Raw genomic sequence first — 27,195 nt, 5'->3', positions numbered from 1 at the left:
TGCCTACTCCCAGGCATTTACTACCTATTGGTTAATTCTGTAGCAGAAAAAGAATCCTCCAGTCAAATTGCTAACAAACTGTATTAGTAAAACAGAATGCTTTGATAAATATCAGGAAGCATTAACTATCTTACCTTTTCCTCCAATTTCATCTCTTCAAGATATTGAGTCATCACCTTTTTTATTAAACTCAATGTCTCACTTTTGTCATTTGTCTTGGGAACCTGATCTTGAAGATTATGGAGTAGAAGCATCATTTTGTTATATTCTTCATTACGGTTGTGGCATCTGTCAGACATGATAGCCATTTGCTTTTCCAGCTCACTTATACGACCAAAATCAAAGATGTTTATGGGATCCTAAGGTATAAAGATGATTTTTTTAATATATATAAATTACCCCTATGTATCGAGTAGTTATTGCAAAATACTGAAGGTACAGGAATCAAGAAGTCTTAAAATACATGCAAGTTCTTCCCTACACTGTTCTTCCTTACCTTTGGAGGTTGCACAGAATGAAAAGAATCATCCTGTGGTTTAGGAACACGAATGGACTCATCTGTTCTCTGTATTCTGTCAATTCTTGTCCAGTTCAATGGAGGTAACAATGAAATTAAGCCATCAAACCCCCAGAACCACATACCTAGCACAGAAACAAAATGCAATGTGTTCAAAAGAATTCTCCCTTCAGACTGCTTATATCTACAAACTCCTTATTTAAAGACACAAGCTACCTTCAGTTTGCAAGACAGGTGCCACACAATGAACACAACTCCAGTCTAAACAAAAATCGCCGTGAGGCAGCTTTCAAATTTTTAACGTAAGCACTCAAGAGTATCAGGGAGCATCCATCAGTACCACTGACACAGTTGCAAGGCTGACAACTTGTGCTCTTTTAAATATATATATATACACACACACACATATATGTATGTGTCTATATACGATAGTGTAACCTTAATCTTACTACTGCTTCCCTGGCACCTCGATCACATTTTCTAATTAAGACAGGCCATGAAGGCAGGTATAAATATTGCTTTTTATCTCCATGGAAAATATATTGCCTTATACCCCAATTACTACATACCACATTGCAAAAGAGCTAATAAAAGTTGGGAGGAAACTTAGGCTTCTATGGAAATAAAACAGCATTTCACAAGATTACACTCATTTTTGCAATATCTTAGTGAGAAGTAGCAGTATTTTCTACACAAGATAAATTCTTCCTTCCTTATTCACTCTAGTACAGAGGGCTTTCAAACTCCACAGCAGGTTTCTGAGAAGATTCATCTTCTCCACAAAATAGCTGCAAGTTTTTAGGACACAAAGACATGAAACATTTTCAGAAATGGCTCAGCACTTTATGTAATTATTTTAAACTGAATTTATTTCAAAGTTGACAGCTGGTCTGAAACACAACCTACTAACCAATCTAAAGTTAACAGTATCTTAAGCAACTAAAACATGTTCTAGAACAAAGGAAAGACCTAGGATGAGTTGGAAAAAGAATTTAACCACACTTTTATTGAGGCTGACAACAATCAAAGCAATCATCACACAGCCTACTCTTTCTCTGCTACTCCCATGAAGGGAGGTAAAGAAAAAAGGACTTCAGTGCATTTACTTAACTCAGCCACTCTCTCTAGAGCTCAATGCAACTCAATCAAAGGTATTCCTTTCATGGCAAGGGGAAAGCTCATTGACCTGTCAGCACTCCTAGTGACCTGTTCACAAATTTGGTCTTTTTTGCTTCTGCATGTTCTTTATAAACCAAGTAAAAATACTATTTTGGAATAGTTGTAGTACACACACCAATTTGTATTTTAATTAAATTGACATACCTAGGAGAAACAGGAGTGGGATAAGAAACAGTAATGACTTGTAGTTCTTTGGAAGGCATCTAGAAAAAGAGAGAGGAAAGTTTACAAGAAACAATACATTTACCATAATTTATTGTTTTATATTACAACTGGGTAAATAATTTGCTCACAAACCAATTTTTTCAAAGGATACATACCTTCTTACAAGAAACACCTTGAGCAAAGACATCAGAGTAACAAGTTGACAGCACCCAGTTCTAAGCAACCTGTACATGCCAGAAGCTGCCCTCCCTAGAAGACAGAATGTAGGAGTGTGAAATATAATTACTGCAGCACATGTTCAAAGACACCAAGCAGAGGGATATGCAGCTGTAGACAACAATGCTTTGCAGAGTGGAGAAATGCACAAGTGCAGGCAATGCATGCAGCTTATTGACATCTAGGTATCACAGCATTGCAACATCAGCTACTCAACAAAACCAACAGCCATGCAACAAGGTGAAGTGCTCATTTGTTATGACAATGCTGTCTTGCTAGAAAGTCAGTGTTAATGTTTTAACACAAGTTATCACGCACTGGAGACCTCAGTATGTTTCAAGAAATGAATTATTAGCACATCAGTTTTTGGTAAGAGGAACGTCAATACAGGAATGACTGCCAAACCAAACACACCCCATTGCTCTTGACACCCCACATTCACTGCAATTCACACACTCATTCCCTCATGAAACAGTCTGATTAGTCTCCCGTTATGTCTGTGAACAGAAACATAACCCTCTCATTAAGTATAATTTGGTCAATAAAGGAAGTGAAGTAGCACATGCAATTCAAGATACAAAAGTTACAGCATAAGCACAGCTGAATTAGTGTAAGGCACACACTGCAGATTCCTAGTTTGTCAAAAGGAGCAGGCAAGGCACACACACACGGATTAGAATAGTAACCTGGAGAAAGAATGGCCAGCCAAAGTAGAGACACCGCCTTCTGAGACACAAGCCATCCTGTAGCTCCCACTGTTTGCAACATGTGAAGCATAAAGTAACCTAGATCATAACAAATTAACTCCATGTGGTAACTGACACAAATGACAGGAAGGTTCTTTTCAGTACATGCAGTAAAACACTCAATCCTCTGCCCATTACATGTTCTGCAGAGTTTTAAACCATACCTTTCAGTAAACTCAAATTTGGTTCTTCACTACTTTAAAGCAAAGCAAGCCACCAATAAACAGAAAGCCAAGTAAAACCAACACGATTTAGAAACTGAATTCTCATGAACAGAGATACAGAATGAAAAACAACATCTGAGCAGTTAGAATATTACGTTTTGAAAATCAAAGTTTACATTTTGTTACATTTTATCTAACAATCCCATGCAAAGTGTAGCAGAGAATAGCAAGAGTACTACCATAAAAACAAGCTTTAAGCACATCATCACTTTAAAAGCACCTTATTTGTTCAAAATTATACACTAACTCTGTTATCTGGGTTACTGTGCAGACACAGGAACAATTAAAATTTTTAAATTCCAGATCTAAGAAATGGATAAATAATAGAAAGTATTTCCTACTAAAAGTTACAAGCAGTAAATTTTCATTAAGCTGAGTGTTCCAAGGACATTCAGCATGACAGTTTTGTATCTCTTAAGGAGAACAAAACCACCAGCATCAAACCCCCCACCAACACACTATATAAAACTTAAAGCCTGCTAAGGCCAACAATTACTAAATCCAAGACTAGGACTGGTTGTTCTACAAAACAAACTACTTAGTATATGTTTAGAAAATAATCCTACATTTTTATATTAGCAGATATGTCTGGGTTAATCTGAGGGATTATAGATATACCAACCCAATGTTATGTAAATCATTTAGGTGACTGAAGTGTCTCAAATCATTTTCCTTTGCTGAATAAAGAGCACTCAACAGATCCTTGATGTCTCTGTCATTCAAGCAAGGGAACGCTCATCTCACAGGGCAGATTCTATCCCTATATAAGATTCCTGTAAAAATTGACTATCACTAGAACAAAAATAAAATGTTAAAACCCCTTTATTCAAATAATCTGCATACCAATACCTCATATGTTGCTTTCATTTAAGTGCACCTTTTCAACCTATCCAGCATATAGATCTCCCCAAAGTGCAATAAATGAATGATCTGACTCATTCTTTCTAACATCCAAGGTGTACACTATTCCTACACCTTGTTTTTACTAATAGGTAAGCAGCCTGCCAAGCTTGTAGAAAAGGAAGATGAGAGCAAGAAGGCAGAAAGGAAAGGTCTTAAGTAAGTTAGTTTCCTAGGCAAGAAAGAAGGAAGGGAAAAAACCCCACCCCAAACACAAAACATGTATTAACATTGTGAGATTGTGATGCAAAATAAAAGCAAACAAAAAGGTCCAAGTCAACCTGCAGAAGAAAAGGTGTGCCAAATGGTCCTTGCTACCCTTTTAGCCCATGAGGATTGCATGTGGTCTGTGGTGTACATTTCAAGATGTTTCTTCCCCTTACAGTCATCACCTGTTGGTTGTGGTAACAGTTGATTAATGGGACAAAACCAACATCAAGCCAAGATTGTTACAAGATAACTTGAAGAAGTCTATTTCACAATATCGGTTATCAGACCAAAAAGCTCTAAGGAAATTCAGTGGAATAAAACTTCCTTGGGGAACAGCTACAGTACAACAGGAGATCACCAGTCACCCCCTACATGTAAGCACAAACCATACATTCACTTTGTAGCTCCCAGAGTGTCACGGGGTGTCTGATACTATTACAGCAACAACTTGGTGTACAGCCCAAGGCTGAGAGACAACATTAATCACTATACTTACATATTGATTCCTCATTCACACCAAGATGTCTATCTTCTCTATAAAAGTCCTTTACATTCATGCTTCCACAGTAGTCTGAGTGAGCTGCAAAACATTCAAAAAGCACATAAGTAATCTAATTCTCAAGTTCAAAGCCTTTCATGTATGCAGATTTTAGCTAAACTGGCTTGTTGGTTCACTGTTAAAATCAGGTTACTCACAAGAAATATGAAAAATGGTTGAGGAAGAAGCCTGCTCTGTGCAATCTTATTTTTTCTTCTTTAAATATCAGGGGACCTCCTGGTTTGAAAATCTTTTCTGCTTCTTTTCAGATGGCAAAGTTTGTAAAAAAACCCAAACCCCTAAGTAACAACCCATCAAGTAAGTCCTTGTTTCCACCATTCTGTCAAATGGGCCAACCATGACATTTTTGTGTTGGTTTTAACAGAGTTGTAAAAGAAGGAGACAGAAGCATTAGCAAGTTACAAGGATCTGAATAGAGAGAACAGAGAGAGCAAAGTTTTACTCACACACAAAAATCAGTTATTTTCTGGTTATGGCAAGTTAGCTTCACTCTCAGAGCATGTATTATAGAAGAGAAAGCACCAAAGAAGAAAAAGTAATGTTTTCAGAGAAAACAAGACATGGTTTACAGTAGTGCAGTGATGACGGCAGTTTTAGTTTGCAAAGATCTAATGAAGCTTTAAGTGCACAGCAGGTTTAAGGGTAACAAGATAGACCCAAAGACAATGAAAAATTAGGATTTGACACTATCACGTCAGTTTTTAAAAATCAACTTAAGCTTCTCAGTTTAAATATTACCCTCTACCACCTTCTAGTGAAAATCAACATGAATTCGAACGTTAATACCAATATTGTACATGAGAGTCCTGATACTTTCAAAACGGAGGGGAGGTATGGAAAGTGTAGTAAAATTGAGGTAATAATAAAAAGGGAGAAAGACAGGAGCCAGCCAAAAGATTATAGAAGAAAAACACCACAGTGCCAAAGATGAAGACCATAAGAAAGAAAAACCAATGCACATACTCTGGCTTTGTCTAGAGACTTAAGAAGACAACTGAAAAGGTACCTTTGTATTCATAACCCAGCTTCAGCAAAACCATTTGAAATAGTTGCACTAATAGTGATGCAAAAGATGCTGCAGTATGTTTGACCCATCGCAGAATCTTACTCATGTAGTAATAGGTTCCTCCTATTGAAAAAAACAGTGTGAATACAAATTATTCATCCATAGAAAGATGTACTTCTGTTCTCTGGTCACCATTAGCTTGTGTAAGAGTGAGGATGAAGCAAAGAAAGCCTTTGTTGAGCGAAGACTATGAAACTTTAGCCAGTGTGGTTTGAAAAGTCTGGATGTATTAGATATGACATCAAAGCTTTTGTAAGAACCACACATCCCAGGGATAAGGACTTCAAGGCAAAATGTATGACTTTAGCAAGAACACCTTTGCTTAGTGAGAATGCAGAACTCTAAATAGCAATGAATTCCTTGCTTACAGATCAATGATGTGAGCTGCTGATACTGACTGTGGGTCTCAGCTCCAAGGAGACAAACTACATTCTTATTTTGGATTTGAAAGGGTGAGGACTCTTCACTACCTTATGCTGCTGCTACATTAGAGGAAGTTCCTATAGTGGTCTGCCTGAAGTGCTAGAGACACACCCAGAAACAGAATAAAGCCACAGTCCAGCACTGCTGCTTTCCTAGACAGTCACACTCCAAAAACCTGCCATTTGTGTGGCCCCTTCCCCTATCATTGTTTAATCCAAACTTCCAAATTTAATCCCAACTTCTAGGTTAAAGTGCAAAGGAATTTACAGAGATGAGTAAAATTCTCTTATGTGAACACAAACTCAGGAGCACAGAAAAGAGTTTTCATGCAGTGTCACTTTAAGTAGTTGATAGTGACAAGTCAAAAGAATTCCAACCTGTGCTACATGGTAACTAAAGAGAAATACTTGCTTTGAAGCATTTGAAGCCATATCTTACAGCCCAAACAAATCGATTTCTTGCAACTGAAGACACTTCATTGAAGAATAACAAAACTACAGAATTCTAAAATTGTTCCTTTCTAATTCAAGGTCATTTAAGAAACAAATAATTTGTGGTAACTGAGGACTACCAACAATCGAGAAACTCAAGATGCTGTGCAAGAGGCAGGCAGACAAGTCCAGACATTGAAGGCAACAATCCACTGAATGCAGATTGTCTTGGAGAGGCAGAACACAGACTCATTTTGTTTTCAAGCTTTTGGAATGTAGTCACTAGGAAGACTATTTGGAATCAAGTTTTTTCCCTTTAGAGTTGAGTCTTTCATATAGAGGTTTACCTTCTAGAAACACTCTAGAAAGCTGCAGTGTTAAATGAGGAGAAAAAAAGTTAAGCAGGAGTAGAAAGGCCTCAAGAGATTTCCTGGATAGCAGAAGCACTGCAAAGTAACAATTCTGCTGAATCTTGAAAGTGCAAATCATGTAAGGGATAAAAAGTAGTAAAACAAAAAGCATAGAAAGTTTCAGTCTGAAAACCAGGACCAAATACTTCACAGACAGACTCACATACATCTGGTATCAGATCTGGAGATTCTTACAACCCGTGCTGGTGCACCAAATAATTTTATACCTTAAGATACCAGAACATTTTCATTTTGTAATTGTTTAATTCCTACAGCAGCACTGAAAATCAGTAGATAATTATGTATTAGAAACTGACAAATAAATAAAATTTCAACTGATACAGAAAAGGTATTTCATACAAGCTGGTCTTGAGAATACCATTATTGGCAACTTTATCAGTGCTTGAATAACACTACATGGAAACCAAACCAACTGAACTGCACAGCAGATGGAACACAAGGGACAGTCACTTACTAGACGCACGTTTCTGGCTCCTGTCCCGAGTGTAAACTGTGGAGGGTGCCAGGTGAGCCGCTGAGTACGCCGTGAGGACCTCCTTGCGCTCGGACAGCATGCTGCAGTCGCTGCACGTGTAGCCGTTCATGGGGGGCGGCGCCTCCGCTCCTGCTATGTCACCATTGCCCTGCAGCAGCGTGGTGTCACTCCCTGCCAAACCCAGAGCACCCACATCAGCACTGCCAGCACCAGTCACACAGAAGGGATGTGGAAAGGAAAAGTAAAGTGTAGTTACCTTTGGGGTCACCTTCTTCATCAAGACCTTCAAAGGAAAAACAAAAAATTTGGTCCCAGATAAGAGACAGACCTGCATTCAACTACAGTATTTGACATAAACTCAAGTTAAAAGTCCCCCTAATTTTAAGACTTCAAAGAAAGTCACCTTATGATTAGCATTTAACATACAGTACTCTGGGTGTCTTTTGAAGAAAGTAATGATAGGAGATAATTACAGTGTTGCAACACAAAAATGTATATGTTTGCTGGCATATTAACTTCACAGTACAACGTCTTGATGTTAAGCACGCCAGTAAATTAAGTAAATCAAAACACTGGACCACAAATTTCCAGTGAGCATCTTAGCAACCAGACAACTACAGCAGAGGTGTAAGTGCACACACGTTTGAGGAGAGGACGGAGATCAGGCAGAGAAAAGACCATAAATTTAAACACACCAAACCAAAAGCAGTTTCCACAATTTGATACAATAAACAGCAATCATTGCCTACCCCAGAAATGATCAACTTCTGTCTGCTCTCGAATCAAAGACTCATCCAATACAGTGGATACCATTGATGTATCACTGGCATGGCTATTGAAACTGCTCTGGCTAAAAATAGATGAGCTGGACAGATCTTTCCTTGGCGTCTGTCTTACACTGCCAGGTTGTTTATTCACACTTCTGCGTTGCTTTACCATCCTAGGAAACAAAGCAAAGACAAGTAAGACACAGCACTAAAGGCACAAATTTCTGTTAATCTCTTACATTATTAAGGAATTAACAGTCATTTCAACACTGATGTAAACAGAACAAATCAGGTTTAAAAGGAAATCCTCACCTTGAAGCACCTGTATTTTTGCAAAGATTTCATTGCAAACCACACAATGAATAGAAATTTCAAGGTACAGCAGTAAATACTGAGAACAAACAATGACACAGCAGGGGACCTGTCTGCATTACTGTGTTCAAACAGTAAGTCTCAGGATTCCAACCCACAAATTAACTTGTCATGATTAAAAATGCTTACTGAGAAGACTGTTCTCTGAAGGACATGGGTCTGGTGTACGCGCTGTCGTGAATGGAATCCCTCCGTCCATCCTCTGACTTACTGTATCCTCCAGCTGCCAACCGTAAACTACGCCGGGACATCCTTGGGGAATCAAATACTGGATCTATTTTGTTTTCAGTCTCAAAATCCAAAGCAGATGAAGAATAACTTGAACTGCAGTAAAATAAAAACAGTGAAGTTACTAGGGGAATTTTCAGCCTGGTAACAAACATGCCCTTCAAGCTCATCTGTTTCCACAAAAAGCAGTTTATTCAGGCTTATGGTGCAATTTTCACAAGATATGCCACGTAACCCAAGCAATCTAGACATGTGAAGATACTCAAGGTTCTCCCAAGCAATTAATATCACGACTTTTACAACTGAAAGCAAATCACAGAAGGAAAGAAACAACTACCATGGAAACCACATTTGAAGTTTAGCCAGAGCAAGTATTCATTCTTTTGGGACAAACTTGAGAGTGGAATCCATATGAGACAGTTTCTTCACCACTCCCAGCAGCAAATCATAACACACTCTTTGTTGAAAAGATCAATTTTTAGTCAAAGTTTATTTTTGTACATTTTTTGTTTGCAAAATCCTTGTTTTGAGAACCAAAGATTTCTATGCCACATTACTCTGAGTTTCCATCTCTCAGCAAGTAGGAACTTCCTTCCTTTAAGATACTTAACAACTTTCCTACTTCAACTACATCAGTTTAACTACCATTACTTTTTTTTAAAAAAAGTGGCTTAAAAAGGTATCTTAATTTAATGCAAATCATTAGAAATATTTAACTTTAAACAAACAAAAAATGTTTAGAGACTTCAATCTGTTTTTCTCCACAGAGGCAAGTTATGCATAGATAACTTTCATATCATTAACCTGGAAACTCCACATTTTGACATGTGATTGTCCCAGAACCTCCATGAAAACTTACAGTGAAGACAAACCAGCAACAAAAGGCAGACACAAACAGATTAAACTGAGCAGCCTGTAAGAAATACATTTACTAAAGCAGAAGTTTAGACTGAGGCAGAATTCTCACTAATACTAACAACCCAGGGAAACATTCAGTTATGTAAGTGAGCACAGGCTGTTGCACAGAGCATTGCACAGCAGGTCAGGCTCTGGAACCACTCAGCGCTGTGACCCACAGCATCCAAACGCCAACTGCCCTAGGCCAGCTTTTGTAGGGACTCTTATTCCCTCTCTGGCCAAAAGTATATACACAGATATAATAGCAGTTACTTCACTATTCCTGGGGGCTTTCATTTGTTATTTTAAAAGAAGAGCTGAACCAGGTATTGTTATCAACAGCAGCTCCTTATCCCCAAAACTCCCCCCAAAAACATGCAAGCAAATTGGATCTGAATGAGTAGATTCTACTGTGCAATCTGTATTTGAAATTGAATGTTTCCCTTTAAAAATACATATAAACAGCTACTAAAAAATGATATTTGTGCAAAAATATTTTAATGGAAATAGTTTTCTTATACAACCATTAAAGATCTCAGAACATCACAAAGCCATAGTAAGATATGTATTGTATTACTCTGGCATACAAGTAAATTAACATCAGAAGGCCTTGGAACTACATTTACAGTAATGATGAAATTCTGACAAGACGGTGCTTTTGAAGCAAGTTTCTTCATTGCTCCCCAATGCAAAGTAAAGCACACAAGACAGAACTGTGTCAGAGCACACAAACTGCATGTCTTTCAGCTAAAAAACTAACCCTGACAGCAAATTGCAGGCAAACATCTCATGGCTCCAGCAGCAGCTGGGCATTCACAGGGCCAGACCAGAATCTGTCCAAAGTAACTTCTTCCATTGCTCAGAGGTGCACAGATTTGATGGCAGGTGTTTGGCACTGTGTGCAGGATCTTACTGGTCTGCCCTGCTCATGCTGACACGTGCAGTGCAACCCTGTGCAAGGCGGGAGCCTGAGCACAGCTCACAACAAACTCAGGATACACTGCTATTTACATCAGGCTTATTAAGCCCTGCTTGCATTTGGCTGGAAGGCAGAGAAGAAATGACAAGTTTTCTCATGTACTTACCTAACTGTAGACTAAAGGACACAGTACTTCTGAAAACTGTAAAAATTAAGGATAGATGACTCACATACTGACAGATGTGAAGTGGAAATACGGGTTAAATGAGGCTCCTCCTGTTGTTATTCTGAAAGGGTCAGAGCCACAACAGTTTCCTATTGAGTCCCTCCCTAAACAGTTGTTTCAGAACCCAGTTTTGCTATTTACACTTGCCACTATGCATTTGCTTTTCTTCATCTTCTCCCAACGTTTCTTACAGATACTCAATTCACAGGAACACAAAGTACACAGAACAAGCTGACAGCTGTGACCAGCCTCAATTTGTTTCTGTTTATGAACACTTGCTGTTACCAAGTATCTCAATGAGCATTTATATCAATGTGGCTTGAATACAGAGCTTGGAGTTGGGCTCCACTCTCTAAAAAAGTAAATACTAAAGAATCACAGTATCTTTTCCCCTTTAAACAAAAAGAGATTGTCTTTCATTTACATAGGATTATAATTCTCCTCACATTATCTGTCCTCTGTCAGTAGGACAGTACCTAGAAGTCTCCTAACTTGCCATCTCACTTTCCATGCTTTGGAATGTGGCCTTTTTTCTTCTAACAAAAAGATTACAGTAAATAAAAACACATTGTCTTTCCTTCTGCGGGCCAGAAATGAACCTGTACACTGATAATACTCCTGTGCAATATGTACAGCTAACCAAGAAACATCGAAAGGTGGGATGCAATTAGCCTACACTTTTAGGTAACCTGTGTAAGCAGTGAGGACTCTGGTTCCTTCCCCCAACAAACAGCTCCTGTGCCTGCTGGCAGGGCTGCTGACTGGATCTAGTCTTACATTTCCAGCTTCCATCACCTTGATACCTCCCTCACATGAACTTCTACAGAATAAGAATGTCCTAGACTTCAGTGAGTTTTCAAGTTATAAATATCTAAGTGGAATGAGAATGAGGTCTGCAAATTTAGCATACCTATAGCTTTGTTCTGAGGGACCTTAAATGTCATTTATTTATTTATAGGTATGCCTTAGAATGAAAAGGGTAGTGATGTCCTTGATTGTTCAAGATAACAGATAAATGCAATATACCTCGAGAACTACAGCTAAACAGACATCTTCTGACATGGACACAGGTACACAAGCAGTAGACAAACGTTCACTTGCTTTGTGACCAGCGCTTTACTTACACCAAGCAACCAAGCACAGACACTATCTTGAGTTGTTTAGTTATTGCTTCCATCAATCCCAGAACATACATAAAACCCCCTAAGGATTTTATTCAACAACTTTGCAGAAAGTTACATCCTGATTGAATTCTCTGACACAGAAAAAGAAAAAAAAACAAACTGAATTCTTATTGATTTAATCCATATTTGTGAATGCTAAAGGCACCCAAACTGACAACACAGCTTAGAAGATGACAGTGACTAAAAGGAAAGATCAGCCTTAAGAGGGGGGTGTAAATGATATGTTGACAAGTGGGTGAGATTCACAAGTTTGACTTGCATTTGGAGGAGGATAAAGATTATTTAGGTATATCAGTTTAATGTTTTTCTGATTTGGGCTGAAGGACTAAAAGCACAAAGCTGAAACACTACAGTTATGAACAGGCAGTAATTCCAGTGAGTATTAATATAGGTTCTATTAATAAGTCATAGCCAACTCTATTAATAGCTTTGTGGTATCAAACTTCCCTGCACTGCTTTCTGCAGGGCTACGGGCACAAGCCAATTTTTTAAAAGAAACTCTCAGGCAGATTTTGTAAAAATTGAATTGTCGAAGACAGAACAAACCAGACTGGAATATAAGCAAAACAAACCCAAGTAAGGGGAGAGAAGGAATGAACTTCAACATGAAAATATTTCTGATTAGCAACTCTCCCTTTCCTCGGATTCCTCAAACATTGCTGACCCAGGGCAGGAAGAGCTACAGTAATACAGGGGCATCCTGCACAGACTCAGCAAGGAGACACAGAGTGAGACTCTGCTCAAAAGACTGTAGTTTACACTCCTGACATCCTGAAAGCACTGTCAGGTCAGTGTACCAAGTCATCTTCCCCCATTATTTTAATATATGGGGCTTCACAGAATTTTTCATAAGGAAATTTTAAAGAAAGTGCTTGCCAGCCCTTCCTTTCTACACAAGGAAGAATTACAATGAATACATACAAACCAGTTTAACTATATTTGCCTTCTTTAAGTCAGTTATTAAACTTCAGATTATCCAGCTCTATCTATATCTGGATACCTATGCCTAATACACTTTAACATGGCAAAATGGTAAATTACAAAGTTTCAAGGCACACAACCCTCCCTCTTCATAAGTTCTCTGTTTTGCAAAACAACAGTCTACATTTATGCAGGAAGACAAATACTCCAGTTGTCTTCTACACAAATCCCACCATAGTCTTAATGAACTATCCTCCAGATGTCCAATAGGATTTATCATTCTGCATCTTCCTTTCTTCTTGCCCACAGTTTTGTTGGGATATGAGCTTTGGATATGAACACCACAGGAGCAAAGATTAACCCGCCAGGAGTTACAATATTTCAGCTACTCTCTAAGGTACGTTTGCAAAACAGAGGTAACTGAAACATCTCAGTAATACAGTAGTGAAACTGTTGTCCTATACAGGGCACATAAATCATATTTCATTGCCTGCTTTCCTTCATCTTAGTAAACCCACTTATACTCAACAAACATTTTACAAATGGTTTTCATAAGATTCACAAAGAATTGCAATTCAACTGATGCAACACAAAACACATCACATTTTGCAACACCAGCAACATCAGGCTGTCGTTAAAAAACCCAAGAAACCATGGCCCCCACCAACAAACTGGCAATGCTACAGTTTACAGCACACAAAAGCAAGAGGATTAAGTCAGTGATCTCTTAATTCTACAGTTTTGCCAACTTCTGTTTTGTTGGCAAGTAGTCAAGTGTTCTCCAATTTACATACCATTTTAATATGCAATAGATAATAATGACTTACAGATACAGAAGAGAAAGACAATCTCACACTGCAACCCAATGCACAATCATTTTTTTAAACTTATAATTAGCTAAACCAGTAACTCAGGCTCACTGATATATACCTGTTTCAAAATACAACTACTAACTCAACATCAGGAAAAGCTTGATAGATCAAGACAGCAATCTGCTTTATTAATACTAAAAATCTCAAATGGGCATCACATTTATTCTGAATACCTAATACAAAAACTAGCAAAAAGTGTTAGTTTTTAGAAAACCGAAGTGATTTAAGAAAAACAATCTAATAATAGTCAGTTTAATAAAAAGATACAAGAAAAAACAAGTTCATTAGAGCACAGATTTTACATTCACACAACAAACAGTTTTGCTAAAAAAAGCAATCAATATGTTACTTCCAGCCAAGTTCCACATTAGCAGCAATGAGCGCACATCAATCAGTGTTTTAAAGTGAAAATAGTCCCAAGCCACAAAAGAAAGAACACACAGAAGTTATAAGACACGAAACATCTAAGAATTTTGATGACATATTTATAGAAATCAAACAGCAGTTGTAGCTAGGCGGGAACAAGTTATTCATAGCAACTAATAAACACTGAGTCATTATCTTAGTCATTGTCCTCTTAGCTCAACACATTTTCTTTCCTCCATGGAGGACACAGCAGTTGTTTTCAAACCACGCTAGATAAAGCACACTCCTTCAAACAAGTCAGTTACTTACCATGCAAGCTAAACTCTCCAGAGTGAGCAACATTCAGAGAACATACAGTTTCTCTACAAGAAGAAGAGAGTTCTCACCTGAGTGCATATGTATAGCCAGTGTTCTCTGGCAGACAATGGGGAGGAGTGTACGTGTGTAGACGTGAAAAGTCCATGTTGGCTGTTTCAAATCATACTGTAAAAGGTGAAAATAAAGTAATGCAATGACTTGAAGTTACGTAAAGTCAACGTAGGAGCCCTTGCACTGTTCAGCCTGTGTTAGTATTGAAATAAAAGAGCTGTTACCAGAACCATGGAGCTCTCAGTGTTGGAGCAGCATTGCTGCTAATGCCAGATAGCCCTTATCACTGCAGGAAGCTTGGGGTATTTCTGACTGAGACTTCTTTATGATACTCTATTTTCAGCTATTTCCGAGTTCTCTGGAACACTACTGGAATAGGAGCCAAGCTCTTATCACAGCTACACTACAACACTTCCACAGGAACCAAGTTATGCTGGCATCCCCAAAAGCTAAGCACAAAAATCTTAGAAACTACACAGCCACATTTCACAGATCTCTTCACAATGAGTTTTGCACTGAGGGCCCACTGGGCCAAGCACAGGCTGCTCTGTGCACCAGCTAAGCATAATGCAGATGAAACTTGAGACAAGTTTTTACATACTGTCAAATCATTTCACTCTACAACCTTTGAGCAACACCCACTAAGCTGCAAGGGAGTATCCTTCATTTCACATAAAATTGTAATATGTGGTATTGGTTAATTTATTCCTATCATTAAAACCACTGAATACACACCCTGGCAGAAGAGCCAACTGCAAAATGACTCATAGGGCTAGAATTAGGCACATTTTCCAGAGTGCCATCCACTTCCAAAAAAACCTCCCAAACCAAAACTACCAAGTCAAAATCATCCAAGCAATACTTGTAAAACTTTCCATGAAGTCTTTGAAAGGTATGACAGCTTTAGGAACAAAATAAAAACTGATGCTGTATCAACAAACTTGCAGGGCTGCATGGGGACTATTTGTGGTATTACAAACAATTTGACTTTTAAGCTCAAAATATTTTCAAAATCCTTGAGTTCTTCTCAGTTTTATTAGCCACAAGAGAAGTTTTGCTTTTCTAGAAAAGATTCTCTAGCAATAGATTATGTGTGGTCAACAAAAAGGGATTTGCATGGTTAGCAAAGCAGAATCCTGGCTATTTTCAGATTATCTACAGCTCCTGTTTCAAGGGCAGTAAAAGATATTCCACACATCTGTGATGACATACCTAAACTAGGGTAAAAATATCCCCAGCTACACTCTAATTCTTATAATCAAAACATCAAGTGTCTCATTTTGGAGGTGCACTTTCCTGTGCTGAAATAAGAGCTGTCATTTGTACAGCTACATATACAAAAGAGAGAGGGACAAAATGAAGTGTGACAGGTACATGTACAAGCAGCTCAAAAAGAAATCTGTACACGTAACATTAAAATGCTCTTAGTCAGTCCATCTTCAGCCTCCAAATCAGTAAGGCAGGCAGGTATTTCCATTACTACTGAAGACAGTTTCCTTCTTGTTTTCACACAAATAAAACTTACAGGCCTACACACTGTAGCTTTCTGAACCCAAGCCCCTCCCATGCATTTGTGGGGTTAATGAAAAATAAGGTCTCACTTCTGCTATTTACTTTTTTTTTTTTTAGTATTATAGAATGCATTTCCTGTAAGTGTATTTCTCTACACTCACTTCATTTGTCCCAGAGCCATAATGCTTTCACTGGCTCGTATGTAAAATTTGTTGTTTGTTTAGAGGAAGCTTAAATCAGTAGTGCGGAAGTATTAGCAAAGCACTCTCATTCTCTTGCTAGAATAAGCAGCAAATTCTGCTACAATACATAACAACTGCTGCCTGACTTTATCAACAAATAAGAGCTCAATTTAGCACATAGGAAATGGGGACCAGACAGCAATGGGTCTCCAGTAACAGAAGTGGAAATACACTGAATTTCAAGATGAAGGATGTTGATAATATATCAGGTAACACTTGCTTTAAAGAACAGCAAAATATATTTCTCCTAAATATGCCTACTGAAATTCAAAACTAAGATTAAGGTTGATCTGTTTGAATTGGTGCATCCAAATTAGGATTTTTAATACACAAGCTACGGAAACCTCTTGCTTAGTTTCCACTGGAGCTAGTGTGTGTACTGAGCACACATCATTTAATCACAAAACCTGTTTTAAACTGGCAACTCAGTAGCTGATACAATCCTTTTGACACGATGCGAGTGAGCTTTGAGCAGCTCCCCAGCTCCTCCCCATCTCTGCTGCCCACATGGGCAGGGCAACGGCCCACTTTGAAAAACAACATATTGGCTCATTTTCTCTCCTATTCTCTCCCCTTCACCACCAGTTCTCTGTTTACTTGACTTCTGAAGACATCAAATGCTAGAATTTAAATATTATTTCTTATTTGATAAGAGTTTAATTGTATCATTAAGTTATTATAGATAAAATAGGTACTTGCCAATGGCAGTGCTGACTGCAAAGCCTCAGAGGGATCCATGTGTAGGTCTATTAATGGCCAGTTTTCACAGCACCGACCTCCCCAGTAAAGGTATCAGGTTTGCCATCTCAACACCACACTCAGAAATCACTCTTAGAAGATTTAAGCGGTTGGTTTGATTCACTGTTTGTCTGATGCTCTAAAATCAATTCAGACTCAAGGGGGAAAACCTTTACTGAACTTTTCATGCAACAACACAGGCCTGACTTAAAAGAGAACTGAAAAATCATCTTCAGAGATGACCACTACAATTTTCAAAAATGGGCACCTAAAATTTACTGTGAAAGTGGATTTTTTTTTAAACCTGGATATTAGTTCAACAGCTTAATTTTAGTTATTCATCTCTTCAAAACAAGTGATCAACCTAATTAATTTAAAAATATTCTATACACTTATTATGGAACAGGGGTGGGTAGGTGGAGGACAGTAACTCCCTCTAATTTGTTCACTCATGTTTAACAGCACTCCACCTTCCAGGTATTAGCATTCCTCTTGCTTATGAAACTTTCACACACAACTGGAACAGAAAGAGACATGCTAATAAACTATGTTGAAAATCTAAAAATCACAAAACTTGGCAGAGCACCTGGGAGGTAGACACAGTACTCAGTTCCAGTTTGAACACTTCTGGGTGCCCAGCACATTTCTGATTTAGGTACCACAGACCTGTCTGAACTCAGATCCACATAGATTTTTAGCATCAGATGTGCTGCAAGCATTACCAGGCCCAATATTTTTTGCTTCTTCAGCAGCCCATAAACATCTATTTCTAGGCCCTAATGGATGTATAGTGCAAGAATTAAGCATGTAGTTATACAAAAACCCCAAGTAATCAGTATACTTTAATAAACCCACCCAAATTAAAGAGAATTTATTCTCTTAATTTAAAATTAAGGAGAAGCACACATTTCTGCTAGAATGCAAGGGGACACTAGATGGGCCTCAGCTTACAAGCCAACTTTCATGATCCTGCAGAGGAAACAAATGGATTATTTGGGTTTTTCTGGGAAGCAGACAACAACAATTATCTCAAGTCTCATCTCTCCCTTACAATTCAACTGACTCAATGTTACAATAAATCAGCACAGTAGAAGGGAAGGAGAAGACAGATTCTAAGTCAGAACACAAGGAAGCACTGGGACTCCTGCAATCAGTGCAGCAGAATTTACCTTCATTCAGGGACCCTTGGATGTCTCTAAAGGACTCTGAGGCATCTGAGTGACAGGAGGCTGCCCACTACCTTGTAGGCCTGTTTTATCTGACATGCACTTTCCAAACCAGCCAGCCTCAACAAAACCCCCAGTGCCACAGCTTTCTGTACCATCCTGGCTGCCAGCAAAAGCCATGAGATGCTCCACGAGTGGCCTTTACTGGCCTTTAGGCACAGAACCGCCACGAGGCAAGCGGAGCAGAACCAAACACTGAACATGCACTACAAATACCTTGCAAGGACTGAGACAAATCCTCACTTACGACTTTTGAGGTACATAAACAGACTTTCACAAACATACTGTCTAGGCAGTTCCTCAGGAACACCCTTTATCACAAAGGAAGTGGTTAATTGCCACTTCACAAATGGGACCCTGGCAGAGTAGAAATACTCACCAAAGTCTGTTAGAGAATGAGAAAATCTACAAGACAGCATGTCTTATTTTTTACATCACAAGAAGTAAAAAATTATTTAAAGTCTAAGAGATATGTTGGCAGTACTATTCACCTAGAACCCATGCTACCCTATACCTTTCAAAGCCAACTAAGCTTAAGTCACTATGATTTAACACAGTAATGCCACTAATGCTAAGCAGACTTTTGGGCAAATTATTAAGAACAATGAAACTGGAATATGCAACTCCATCAAGTCCTGAGAGCAAGCCATTTTTTAAATTTGTAATTTCGATTTTTATTTTCTTCTATTATTGAGAAGAACAAATAAAATCCCTATTTTTTGTTTCAAAAGCTGAATTCCCAAGTAAATATCCTCCACAAAGGATGTTTCCACATACCAAATTAAGTACTAGTTTAAACAGGCTGAAGAGCAAAGAGCTCCAAGCTAAATCAACATTTTATTAAAACATACATTCATAGAATATTATTGTTCCTTTAAAAGAGCAAGACAAAAGCAAACAAACACGAAAATCCCAATCAATATAATTGGTATTTTAGAGGAAACGTTACCATTGAGCATTATGGCACAAACCCCCAAAGACAGGAGTCAAACCGTAGCGCTATTAACAAACCCCAGGCTCATCACAAAGCAGCGACACCGCGTATTCACATTTATGTACCTCTTGAAACGCTTTTTAAAAGGGAGGCTGACGGAACCCAGCCACACGCTCAGCCGTGGTGAAACAATCAGCGCGCCTGTTCATTGTTTACACACCGGGCCCGGGAGCCGAACACACCATTTCCCGGCCCGGGCGCCCGCGGGGTCCGCGCTGGGGGCTCCGCTCGGGGCCGCCCCCGCAGCCGGCCCGGGGCTCAGGGCGCGCTCCCGGCGGGCGGGACATGCTGTTCCATGGATCCCAAAATGGCTTCCGGCCTCAACAAAGCCCGCAGGATCGAGGGATCCGGCCCGGCCCCCGCGCTCCCCGTCACTCGCGGAGTTTGAATTCACTGGAGGCGGCGGCGCTGCCAAACCCACCGCCTTTAACCCCTGCGGGGCCGCGGCCCCGGCACACAACAAAAGGCGTGTTCTGCCTCCCGTGTCACGGTCCTGAGCGCTTCACCTGCCCAATGAAACACCTCCAGTGTTAACTATCAAATTAAAACCCAGCACCTTACTCTTTATAACCAACACCTACAGCCGAATGGCTAAAATGCCCACAACTTATAATCACCAACTCACAAGTCAGCCAAATATATTGAAAGATATATATATAGACAGATACAAATATATCTATATATACACACACAAATCACATCTACTAACACATCAACGTAAAAAACCTACTAAGCTTGTCAATAAAACGCTCTTGTCCAAATCACTTACAACAAAACCCCCTGCAACTCACTTCCACAACACTGGCATGAAAACCAGCAAACAGTAATTCACACCCCTCGTGTAAAACCGCGAACTGGACATTAAGGTCAAGTTGTAAATTCAACAGAAGTAAAAGCCGGGAATAGTCAGTTGCAAAGCACTGAAACAGAACATTTTTTTTTAATGAGCAAAGATTTCACTTTCTTTTTGTGTAATATTAAACTGAAAACCAGACGGTGGGATGGGGGGGGGGATTGCAAGTGCTGCAGACACTGAATTTGCTAGCTAAGGTTTTCCTTCCCTATAACATCAACAATACATCTTAAAATAAAATAAGGTAAAATAAGGCAAACCAAATACTTTTTCTCCCCAGCAGACATAAAACATCTGGAGCCTATCACGAAACAGGTGCTGCCTCCAAAGAGTTCCGTGTTTCGGGCACTCCCAGCCCTGCGGTCACTGAAGAGCTGCCAAACGTGACCACCACATGCGGAACACAGCTCAGTACGGGCACCACACCGAGAACACCACATTTTACTGTAAAAACACGAGCAGTCACTCTGCCGGCGAGCGATGCCAAACTCTTTCACAGTAACCCAGCCTGTTTAACAACACTCCCCAGAGAAGCTGCTCGCAGGCACCAGCTGCCCCCAGGTGACAGCGGGGGACGGTGGGAACAGGTTTGCCTCCCTGTGCTGCCCAGACCAGACCACAACACCCATCACAGCACCATACCTTTGCACCAGGGCTCGGCACTCCCCACACTTATCAGTTCGCTTTCAGTCAGGGCGGAAAGCTGCAGGTTATAGTTTCCTCTGACAAGGAAATCCTCCAGGTGTCGGGCCAGGGGGCAGCCGAGCAGGGCGGGTTTCCCTCCCAGCGCCGACCCGCAGAACTCGGGGCTAACGAGGGGCCGGCGTTCGCCCGCAGCGCTTCACGCCCCGCTGCCTCCCCCGCACTGCCGCCCGGGGAAGGCCGCACGGAGGGACACGGCGCCCCGAAGGGGCCCCGCGCGGCGCCACACGCGGCCCTGCCCGGCGGGAAGAGGCGGCGGCGGGACCGGTGACCGCGGGCGGTTGGCAACGGCCAGGGCGGGCTGAGCGCTGCGAGGGCGGGCGGGGGGAGCGCGGCCTGAGCCTTGAGCGACGCGGAGGTCGGGGAGCGGGGGTTTACCTGTGAGCGGTGCAGCGAAAGGCAGGCGGAGCCGGTGGCCGCGGCAGCAGCTGCGGCGGCGGCGGCAGAGATTGCCCGGGCCCCGCCCGCTTTGCCGGGGCCGCCGGGAGTGCCCGCCCCGCCCGCTCGGCGCGTGCCGCCAGCGCCCCCTCAGCGCCCGCCCCGCGCGGCCCCTCACGCGGGCCGGGGCCGCCTCCTCCTCCTCCTCTTCCTCCTCCTCCGGCTCCCCTCGGAGTCTCCCCGCGGCGTTTCCCGCCCCCGACAGCGGCCACAGCCAGGCCTGCCTCAGCCTCGCCTTGCCCCTCCGCAAAATGGAGCCTCCGGAGCGAGCAGTGAAGAGATGGGGAGAGTTACCTCAGATTTTCACTCCGGCCTGTGTTGCTTGACACACTGACTTTCCCTCCCTGTGTTTACATATTTTCCCTCGCTGTTTCCTTCCCACTCTGCCTTTTCGCGATTTTCTTTCCCTTTTATCTGCTGTTCTCCGCTCAGACTGGTGCTAGCGCAGCACCCCCGGCTGGGCTGCCCGGTGGGACTGAGGCGCTTCGGCTGCACCTGCGCTGTCCAAACGAGGCTCAGCGATGCCAACACCGGGTTATGGAAACCTCTGGATCATGGAATGATTTGCGTTGGAGGAGACCTTAGAGCCCATCCAGTTCCAGCCCCCTACAACAAGCTGGGACATCCCCTCCCTGCACGAGGTTACTCCAAGCTCCATCCAAGCCGGCCTTGAGCACTTCCCGGAATGGAGCTGGCTCTTGGCAGGGAAAAAACCAAGTCCCATTGTGTAAATATTTGGAGAACGTATGCAAATACGTTGAATTTGAAGCCTGTGCCTGAGACACGTTTTGTTGAGCCTTCAGTCTTCCTGAGCCCGCAGTTCTGTGGGCCTGGCCAATGCTGAGCTGTGGGTAGGGACGGTACAATGGCAGGGAACGGAATAGCGAATGTGTCACTTGGGAAAGGGGAATCAGGCCATGAATTGTTATTTACTTGTGTGTGAGAAATGACTCAGCTTGCTGGGAAAGACTGGGTAATAAGTATGTAATTATCAAATAATCCAAGTGTTTGGATACAAAGTGGGTGAAAGCTAATCCTTAAGAAACAGAGATGCAAGATAAAGAAATTTACTTAAGGTGTTGACTGATGTCGATGCAGCACTGATTTTGGGCAATTGCTGTTTCTTTTAGAAGAGCTTTGCTCCGGCTATGTGACAATTTCAAGATGCTGCAGCCAAAGCTGAGCTGACACAAGTGCGAGGTTTGGCCAGACGTGCAGCCCCTCACCAGTTGCCTCCTTTCTGCATGTGGCTGAGTATTTTGTAGAATCAGTTTTCTGATCACTCCTCTCTTTCTGTACTTATTCCGCACCTGTTTTCCTGTCCTTAGAGCAGATAATGTTTATAGGCTTAAGATAGTCAGGGCAAAATCACCTCTTAAATCTCCCTGAAATTCCTTGGTGGTGAGACCAGGCCTTTTCAGGGATGTTTCCCCGCTTGTTCCCCAGGAGCCCAGGCAGGGCAGGCAGCGCTCAGCTCTGGCAGGACAAGGCACGTCCCTCTCCCTGGGCACTGCTCCAGCTCCCCGCACTGCTCTGACTTGTCCTGAGCAGTTGTTTTTCCATCACGACCAGGCCAAGAGGCTGGATGGAGGACGATGACTTAAGCTCAGCTTTCCCTCCACTCCACAGCTAAGAGGAGCAATAGAATATTTTTTTAGCTTCAAGGATTTAAGGGAATCTTGTTCAGATGTCCTGGTTTTGTTAAAAGAAGCTGGTACACACAGGGAGTTAATTTTTCCGCTTTTCAGAAGAAACTGCTCTGAGGCAAACAGAAATTCTTTCAAAGTTTCTCAGCATCCAACAACGAGCTCTGAATGTAAAGTGGGCTCACTTCATTTTATTGTCTAAGCTGAAGTGTGTAGAAAAGTTGTCAATAAGAATAAAAATTGATCATGTTAAAAATCGTTGTTTTAACATTGTAGAAGGCAGCTAAGAATTTAGGGGGGAAAAAAGCTTTTCTAACTGACACCAGGTACAGGGAAACTGCAATACAAGGGCAAACCAATCCAAGGTCCACATTTCTCTAGTTCTACCTCTTCTTCCCTTCCCATGGCAATTCCCATATTACTGCTCTCTTCCTTCCCACCATGACTCCCATTCCCAGTGCACTCCTGCAGTCACACCTAGCAAACCTGTTCTGCTCCACATTCTGGTCTTTGCTATCAAAAGGGGCAAGTCCCCATAACTATTGAAGGTGCAAATGGACTGTGACAGAAACCAGTGCAGTGATGTATTTCTGACTGGTAGCACTGGGTCTGGGCATGGCATGCTGCTGCACAGGTTGGAAGTGTGGTGACCTTTATGTCCATGGCTGGGGAGATGGTCAGATATATGTGTTAGTATGAAAATTGCCTAGAATAGCTGGAAATCTGATTTCTTTCTCATTAAAGTTTCTCACCCTCTGCATCCCTTAATGGTTAAGCTCCCCAGGGCCCTTTCCCTACACCGTCACTCTCAGCCACAGGTAAGGAGTGCTCTGTACAGAGGAATTAGGTTACCAGGTAAAGGGGGCTGCAAAGCACTTCAAGTCAGTTTTGCCACTAGATCTCCATCGTCCTGACTTACAGGGGATTTCAGACATTAACAAGAAAAGCCGATTACACTCAAGGCAGACCAGCAGAGCAGCCGTTCTCCTCACAGCTCTCATCTGCTGCTTCAGCTCAGTTACTGCTTCTCTGGGGGATTGATCCCAGTAAATGGACACAAGCTTGTTAACTGTAATTTTTGTTGATCCTTCAGCTGCCTAATAATGAAGATTTTTGTGCTTTATTTTTGTGTCTTTTTAAAACAGGGTTAGACCTGCACATGAAGGACTGAGACATGGAGCAGTCCTTGGTGTATCCACCGGGACCAGGACCAGCTCTGATCTGCTCTTTTAGCCAACACCTCACTTTTCCATGCAGGAATCCTAAGACAGATTCTGCAAACGAAACAGAAACTTGGCTCCTCTCAAAACAGCATTTGTCTTCCAAGGCCAAGATGTTACTTTGTATCTGGGGCAATGTTCTAGTGTGTTTGTTTTGTGCAGACAAGGGGCTTCCCCAGCAAGATAACCAGAACTCTAACCTCTATATATAGAACTAGAGTTATTATACTATAATAACATATGTATAGTAAATAAATAAATAAACTTCTACTATAATGACAAAAATAGCTATTATGGTTATACTATACTATAATAGGATAGTTTTACTATAATAGTATGTAGTAAAACTGTACTATGTATTATATTAGTTCTTTCTGGTAACTCCCATTTTTAACTGAGAAGTTATTATACTGTAGCAGCTAAAGTTCTATATGTAGAAATTAGCGCTCTATAATAACTCTCCAGCCATAACTGGAGCTGAGTCTCTGAGAGCAGGCTGCCAACAGACACACAGAGGTGCCTTAGTGCACCTTCTCCATGGGCCAACATGACTCAATGCACCTGCAGACTCCCTGTCTGCAATCCACCAAAAGCATTTCTAAGGAAACCTGCAAGGACCCACATGGATGAGAAGTGGATGGATCTGGAACATACTTTACATACACAACCCCAGCCCCAGCCTCTCCTAAAAATGCTCTCTGATTGCAGACCTTCTCTCCAAGTCTAGGTGCCTTCTCAATGTCTAAATAATGGAATCTATTTAAAATAGTTAACAAGTATTTAGAAGAGTCTATGTTCAGTTAGACAAATGCATGCACTTACCAAAATCCCTTTGTTTTGCTGAGAATCCAAGTCCCAGGATCCTCCACAAGAGGTCTTCTAGCTTACAAGGATGAAGACAGAGGCACATCTGTTCGTCACAGGAAGGGCAGGGCTAAAGAGTGCTTATCTAAAGTGTCTGAAAGTTTGAGATAAACATTCTGCCCCCCAAAATTGTCCTTGCTTAGAAGTTATGTAATGCATATAGTTCTAGTGACATTCTGTAATGAACACAAATTGAGTACCTACAATACCTCATTGGCAAAATAGGGAAAAAAATTGTACATTTCAATTGTGTTCCTACTGATACAGTAAAAGATTGAAGCTGAAAAAGTTGAGCCTCAAAGAAAATAACTTTAAAATCCACCTTCCACAGAAGACTCAAGAGTAGTGTGTTTTTGTAAGGTATTTGAGAAATTTGGGCTATAAATTGAAGTGGTAAAGTGTAAGCAGGGTCAGCATATTATCAAGTGATATGCCCAGAAGATTTTCTAATAAAAGGACTCAGTGGCAGATACTTATTTTGTCTCACACACACAAACAAGATCGGGCTGGTTTTTAACATGTCTCTAGAAGGACTAGTAGAATACTCAATTCAACAAGCTCTCCTGGCTCTGAAAAAAAAGCTGGTTTGGTGGATGATGCGGTGATTTTTCTTTGGGAGGCATCCCACAATGGACTGGTCTGAAAGATAACAAAATGTTCAACATATGGAGAAAAAAATTTTCCCAGCCTGCTGAAGATATCAAGCTTGATGAATACTTCAGCTCTTACTATCTGTGTACCCACTTTAGAACATCTTGAAAAACTTTAGACTAGATTCCACTTCACCCAAGAATGTTCTCTTCTCTAATCCCACATTTGATGTTGGGTTTGCAAACACTTCGTTAGAACATGAGGGTAATTAAAAGCACCTGCCCAACATTTCTACTGCAGTATCATGAAACTGCAGTCAGTGGTAAAAGGATCTAAATTTTGTCAACATAGGAAGGTAAAAATAACATGTCAGTAGTAGTGTTGTTAAATAGGATTTATTTGGAGGACTTTCAAGAGAACTTTACCATAAGAACTGGGTTCTTGCTGCTGAAGTGAAACTTTAGGTTGTATTGGAAGAATGCTGCTTTGAAGTGTTTTGAAATGCTACTTTTTTAGAGAACAAGGGCTCTGCTCGGATAGTAACATTCCACTCAAATTAAATTGGCTTTCCAATCATTGATTAGAGTAAGGAAAAAATTGCATGGGATCACAGAATAGCTGAGGCTGGAAGAGGCCCCTGAGATGTTGCAGTCCCACTCCTGCCCCATAGGCTCACATAGAACAGGTTTCCCAGGACGGTGTTAAGTCAGGTTTTGAATATCTCCAAGGCTGAAGATTCCACAACCACTTTCCTCTATGTAATGTTTTCTAGGGATATTTACTTCACTCACATTGCACCTTCTATGAATTTCAGCTGCCCCTCCAGTTACAGTGAGTTAAATAGTTAATAGTTTTTAGTCAACTAAAACACTGCTCAATACAGGAACAGTCATACTTTGGCTTTTTATTAAAAGAAAAGTCAACTTCAAAGAGAGTACAAAGGATCTAAAATGAGTATCCTATTCTACAGGAATGCACAATAGCTTTTGGATCCATAAGGAACTACTCAGTTATTCTGTATGGTCAGTATTACTGCCCCTTTATGGAGCATGTTCAAAGCAACCTTGTATTTTGTGGAGAAGTGGCCAGAAGTTTGTTTGACTTTGCTTTTAAGCTGGGAATAAGAGTTATCCTGTGTGTGTAATCTGTCTCAAATATTTCTTTGAGAATGCAAGTAGATATTGCTGTAAACAGATCATGGGTTTGTTAACAATTATGTCACAAGCCTGAAAAGGTAAAGTTAGGTCAGAAGGACAAACAAACACAAGGACTTCCTACAGCACACGAAGTATGAGCAACCCCCACTGAGTCTGTTTTTAGACTCAATACAAAGCCAAGACACTTGGGAATTAGAAACCAAAGAGCACTTTCTGTCTGTAATACAAATAATTAACCCCCCCCATATCAGCATCCTGATTTTCCATGATTTGTGTGTGCAATTAATATACAGCATGCTGCCCCACAATGATGTAGACAAGCAGCTGAGAATACAAGAAACTCATACAC

General features: G+C 40.9%; 1 protein-coding gene across 9 annotated transcripts in view; it reads right to left on the bottom strand.

Annotated features, from left to right (window-relative positions):
* Nucleotides 1–25,110, bottom strand: part of SUN1 (Sad1 and UNC84 domain containing 1) — a 32,262-nt gene extending 7,152 nt beyond the window's left edge. The window contains exons 1-14 of one of the 9 annotated variants that reach the window (XM_071571338.1): nt 25,057–25,110; nt 14,681–14,777; nt 8,811–9,005; nt 8,292–8,482; nt 7,799–7,825; nt 7,522–7,713; nt 5,723–5,845; nt 4,654–4,737; nt 4,229–4,339; nt 2,764–2,862; nt 2,017–2,110; nt 1,841–1,899; nt 497–642; nt 135–359 (exon numbers count right to left, since the gene is read on the bottom strand). In XM_071571338.1, the coding sequence (XP_071427439.1) occupies nt 135–359; nt 497–642; nt 1,841–1,899; nt 2,017–2,110; nt 2,764–2,862; nt 4,229–4,339; nt 4,654–4,737; nt 5,723–5,845; nt 7,522–7,713; nt 7,799–7,825; nt 8,292–8,482; nt 8,811–9,005; nt 14,681–14,757 (1,623 nt within the window). In that variant the 5' untranslated portion in view covers nt 14,758–14,777; nt 25,057–25,110. Of the gene's footprint in view, nt 1–134; nt 360–496; nt 643–1,840; nt 1,900–2,016; nt 2,111–2,763; nt 2,863–4,228; nt 4,340–4,653; nt 4,738–5,722; nt 5,846–7,521; nt 7,714–7,798; nt 7,826–8,291; nt 8,483–8,810; nt 9,006–14,680; nt 14,778–19,440; nt 19,706–21,308; nt 21,403–21,662; nt 21,754–25,056 lie in introns of those variants that run through there. The other 8 variants (XM_071571337.1, XM_071571335.1, XM_071571336.1 and 5 more) reach the window with 8 other exon arrangements.
* Between the last annotated feature and the right edge of the window lie 2,085 nt (nt 25,111–27,195).

Source organism: Pithys albifrons, chromosome 16 (genome assembly GCF_047495875.1).
Source record: "Pithys albifrons albifrons isolate INPA30051 chromosome 16, PitAlb_v1, whole genome shotgun sequence".
NCBI lineage: Eukaryota > Metazoa > Chordata > Aves > Passeriformes > Thamnophilidae > Pithys > Pithys albifrons.
Note: the sequence above shows the minus strand (reverse complement) of the source record. Positions and strands in the feature narration are given on the sequence as shown.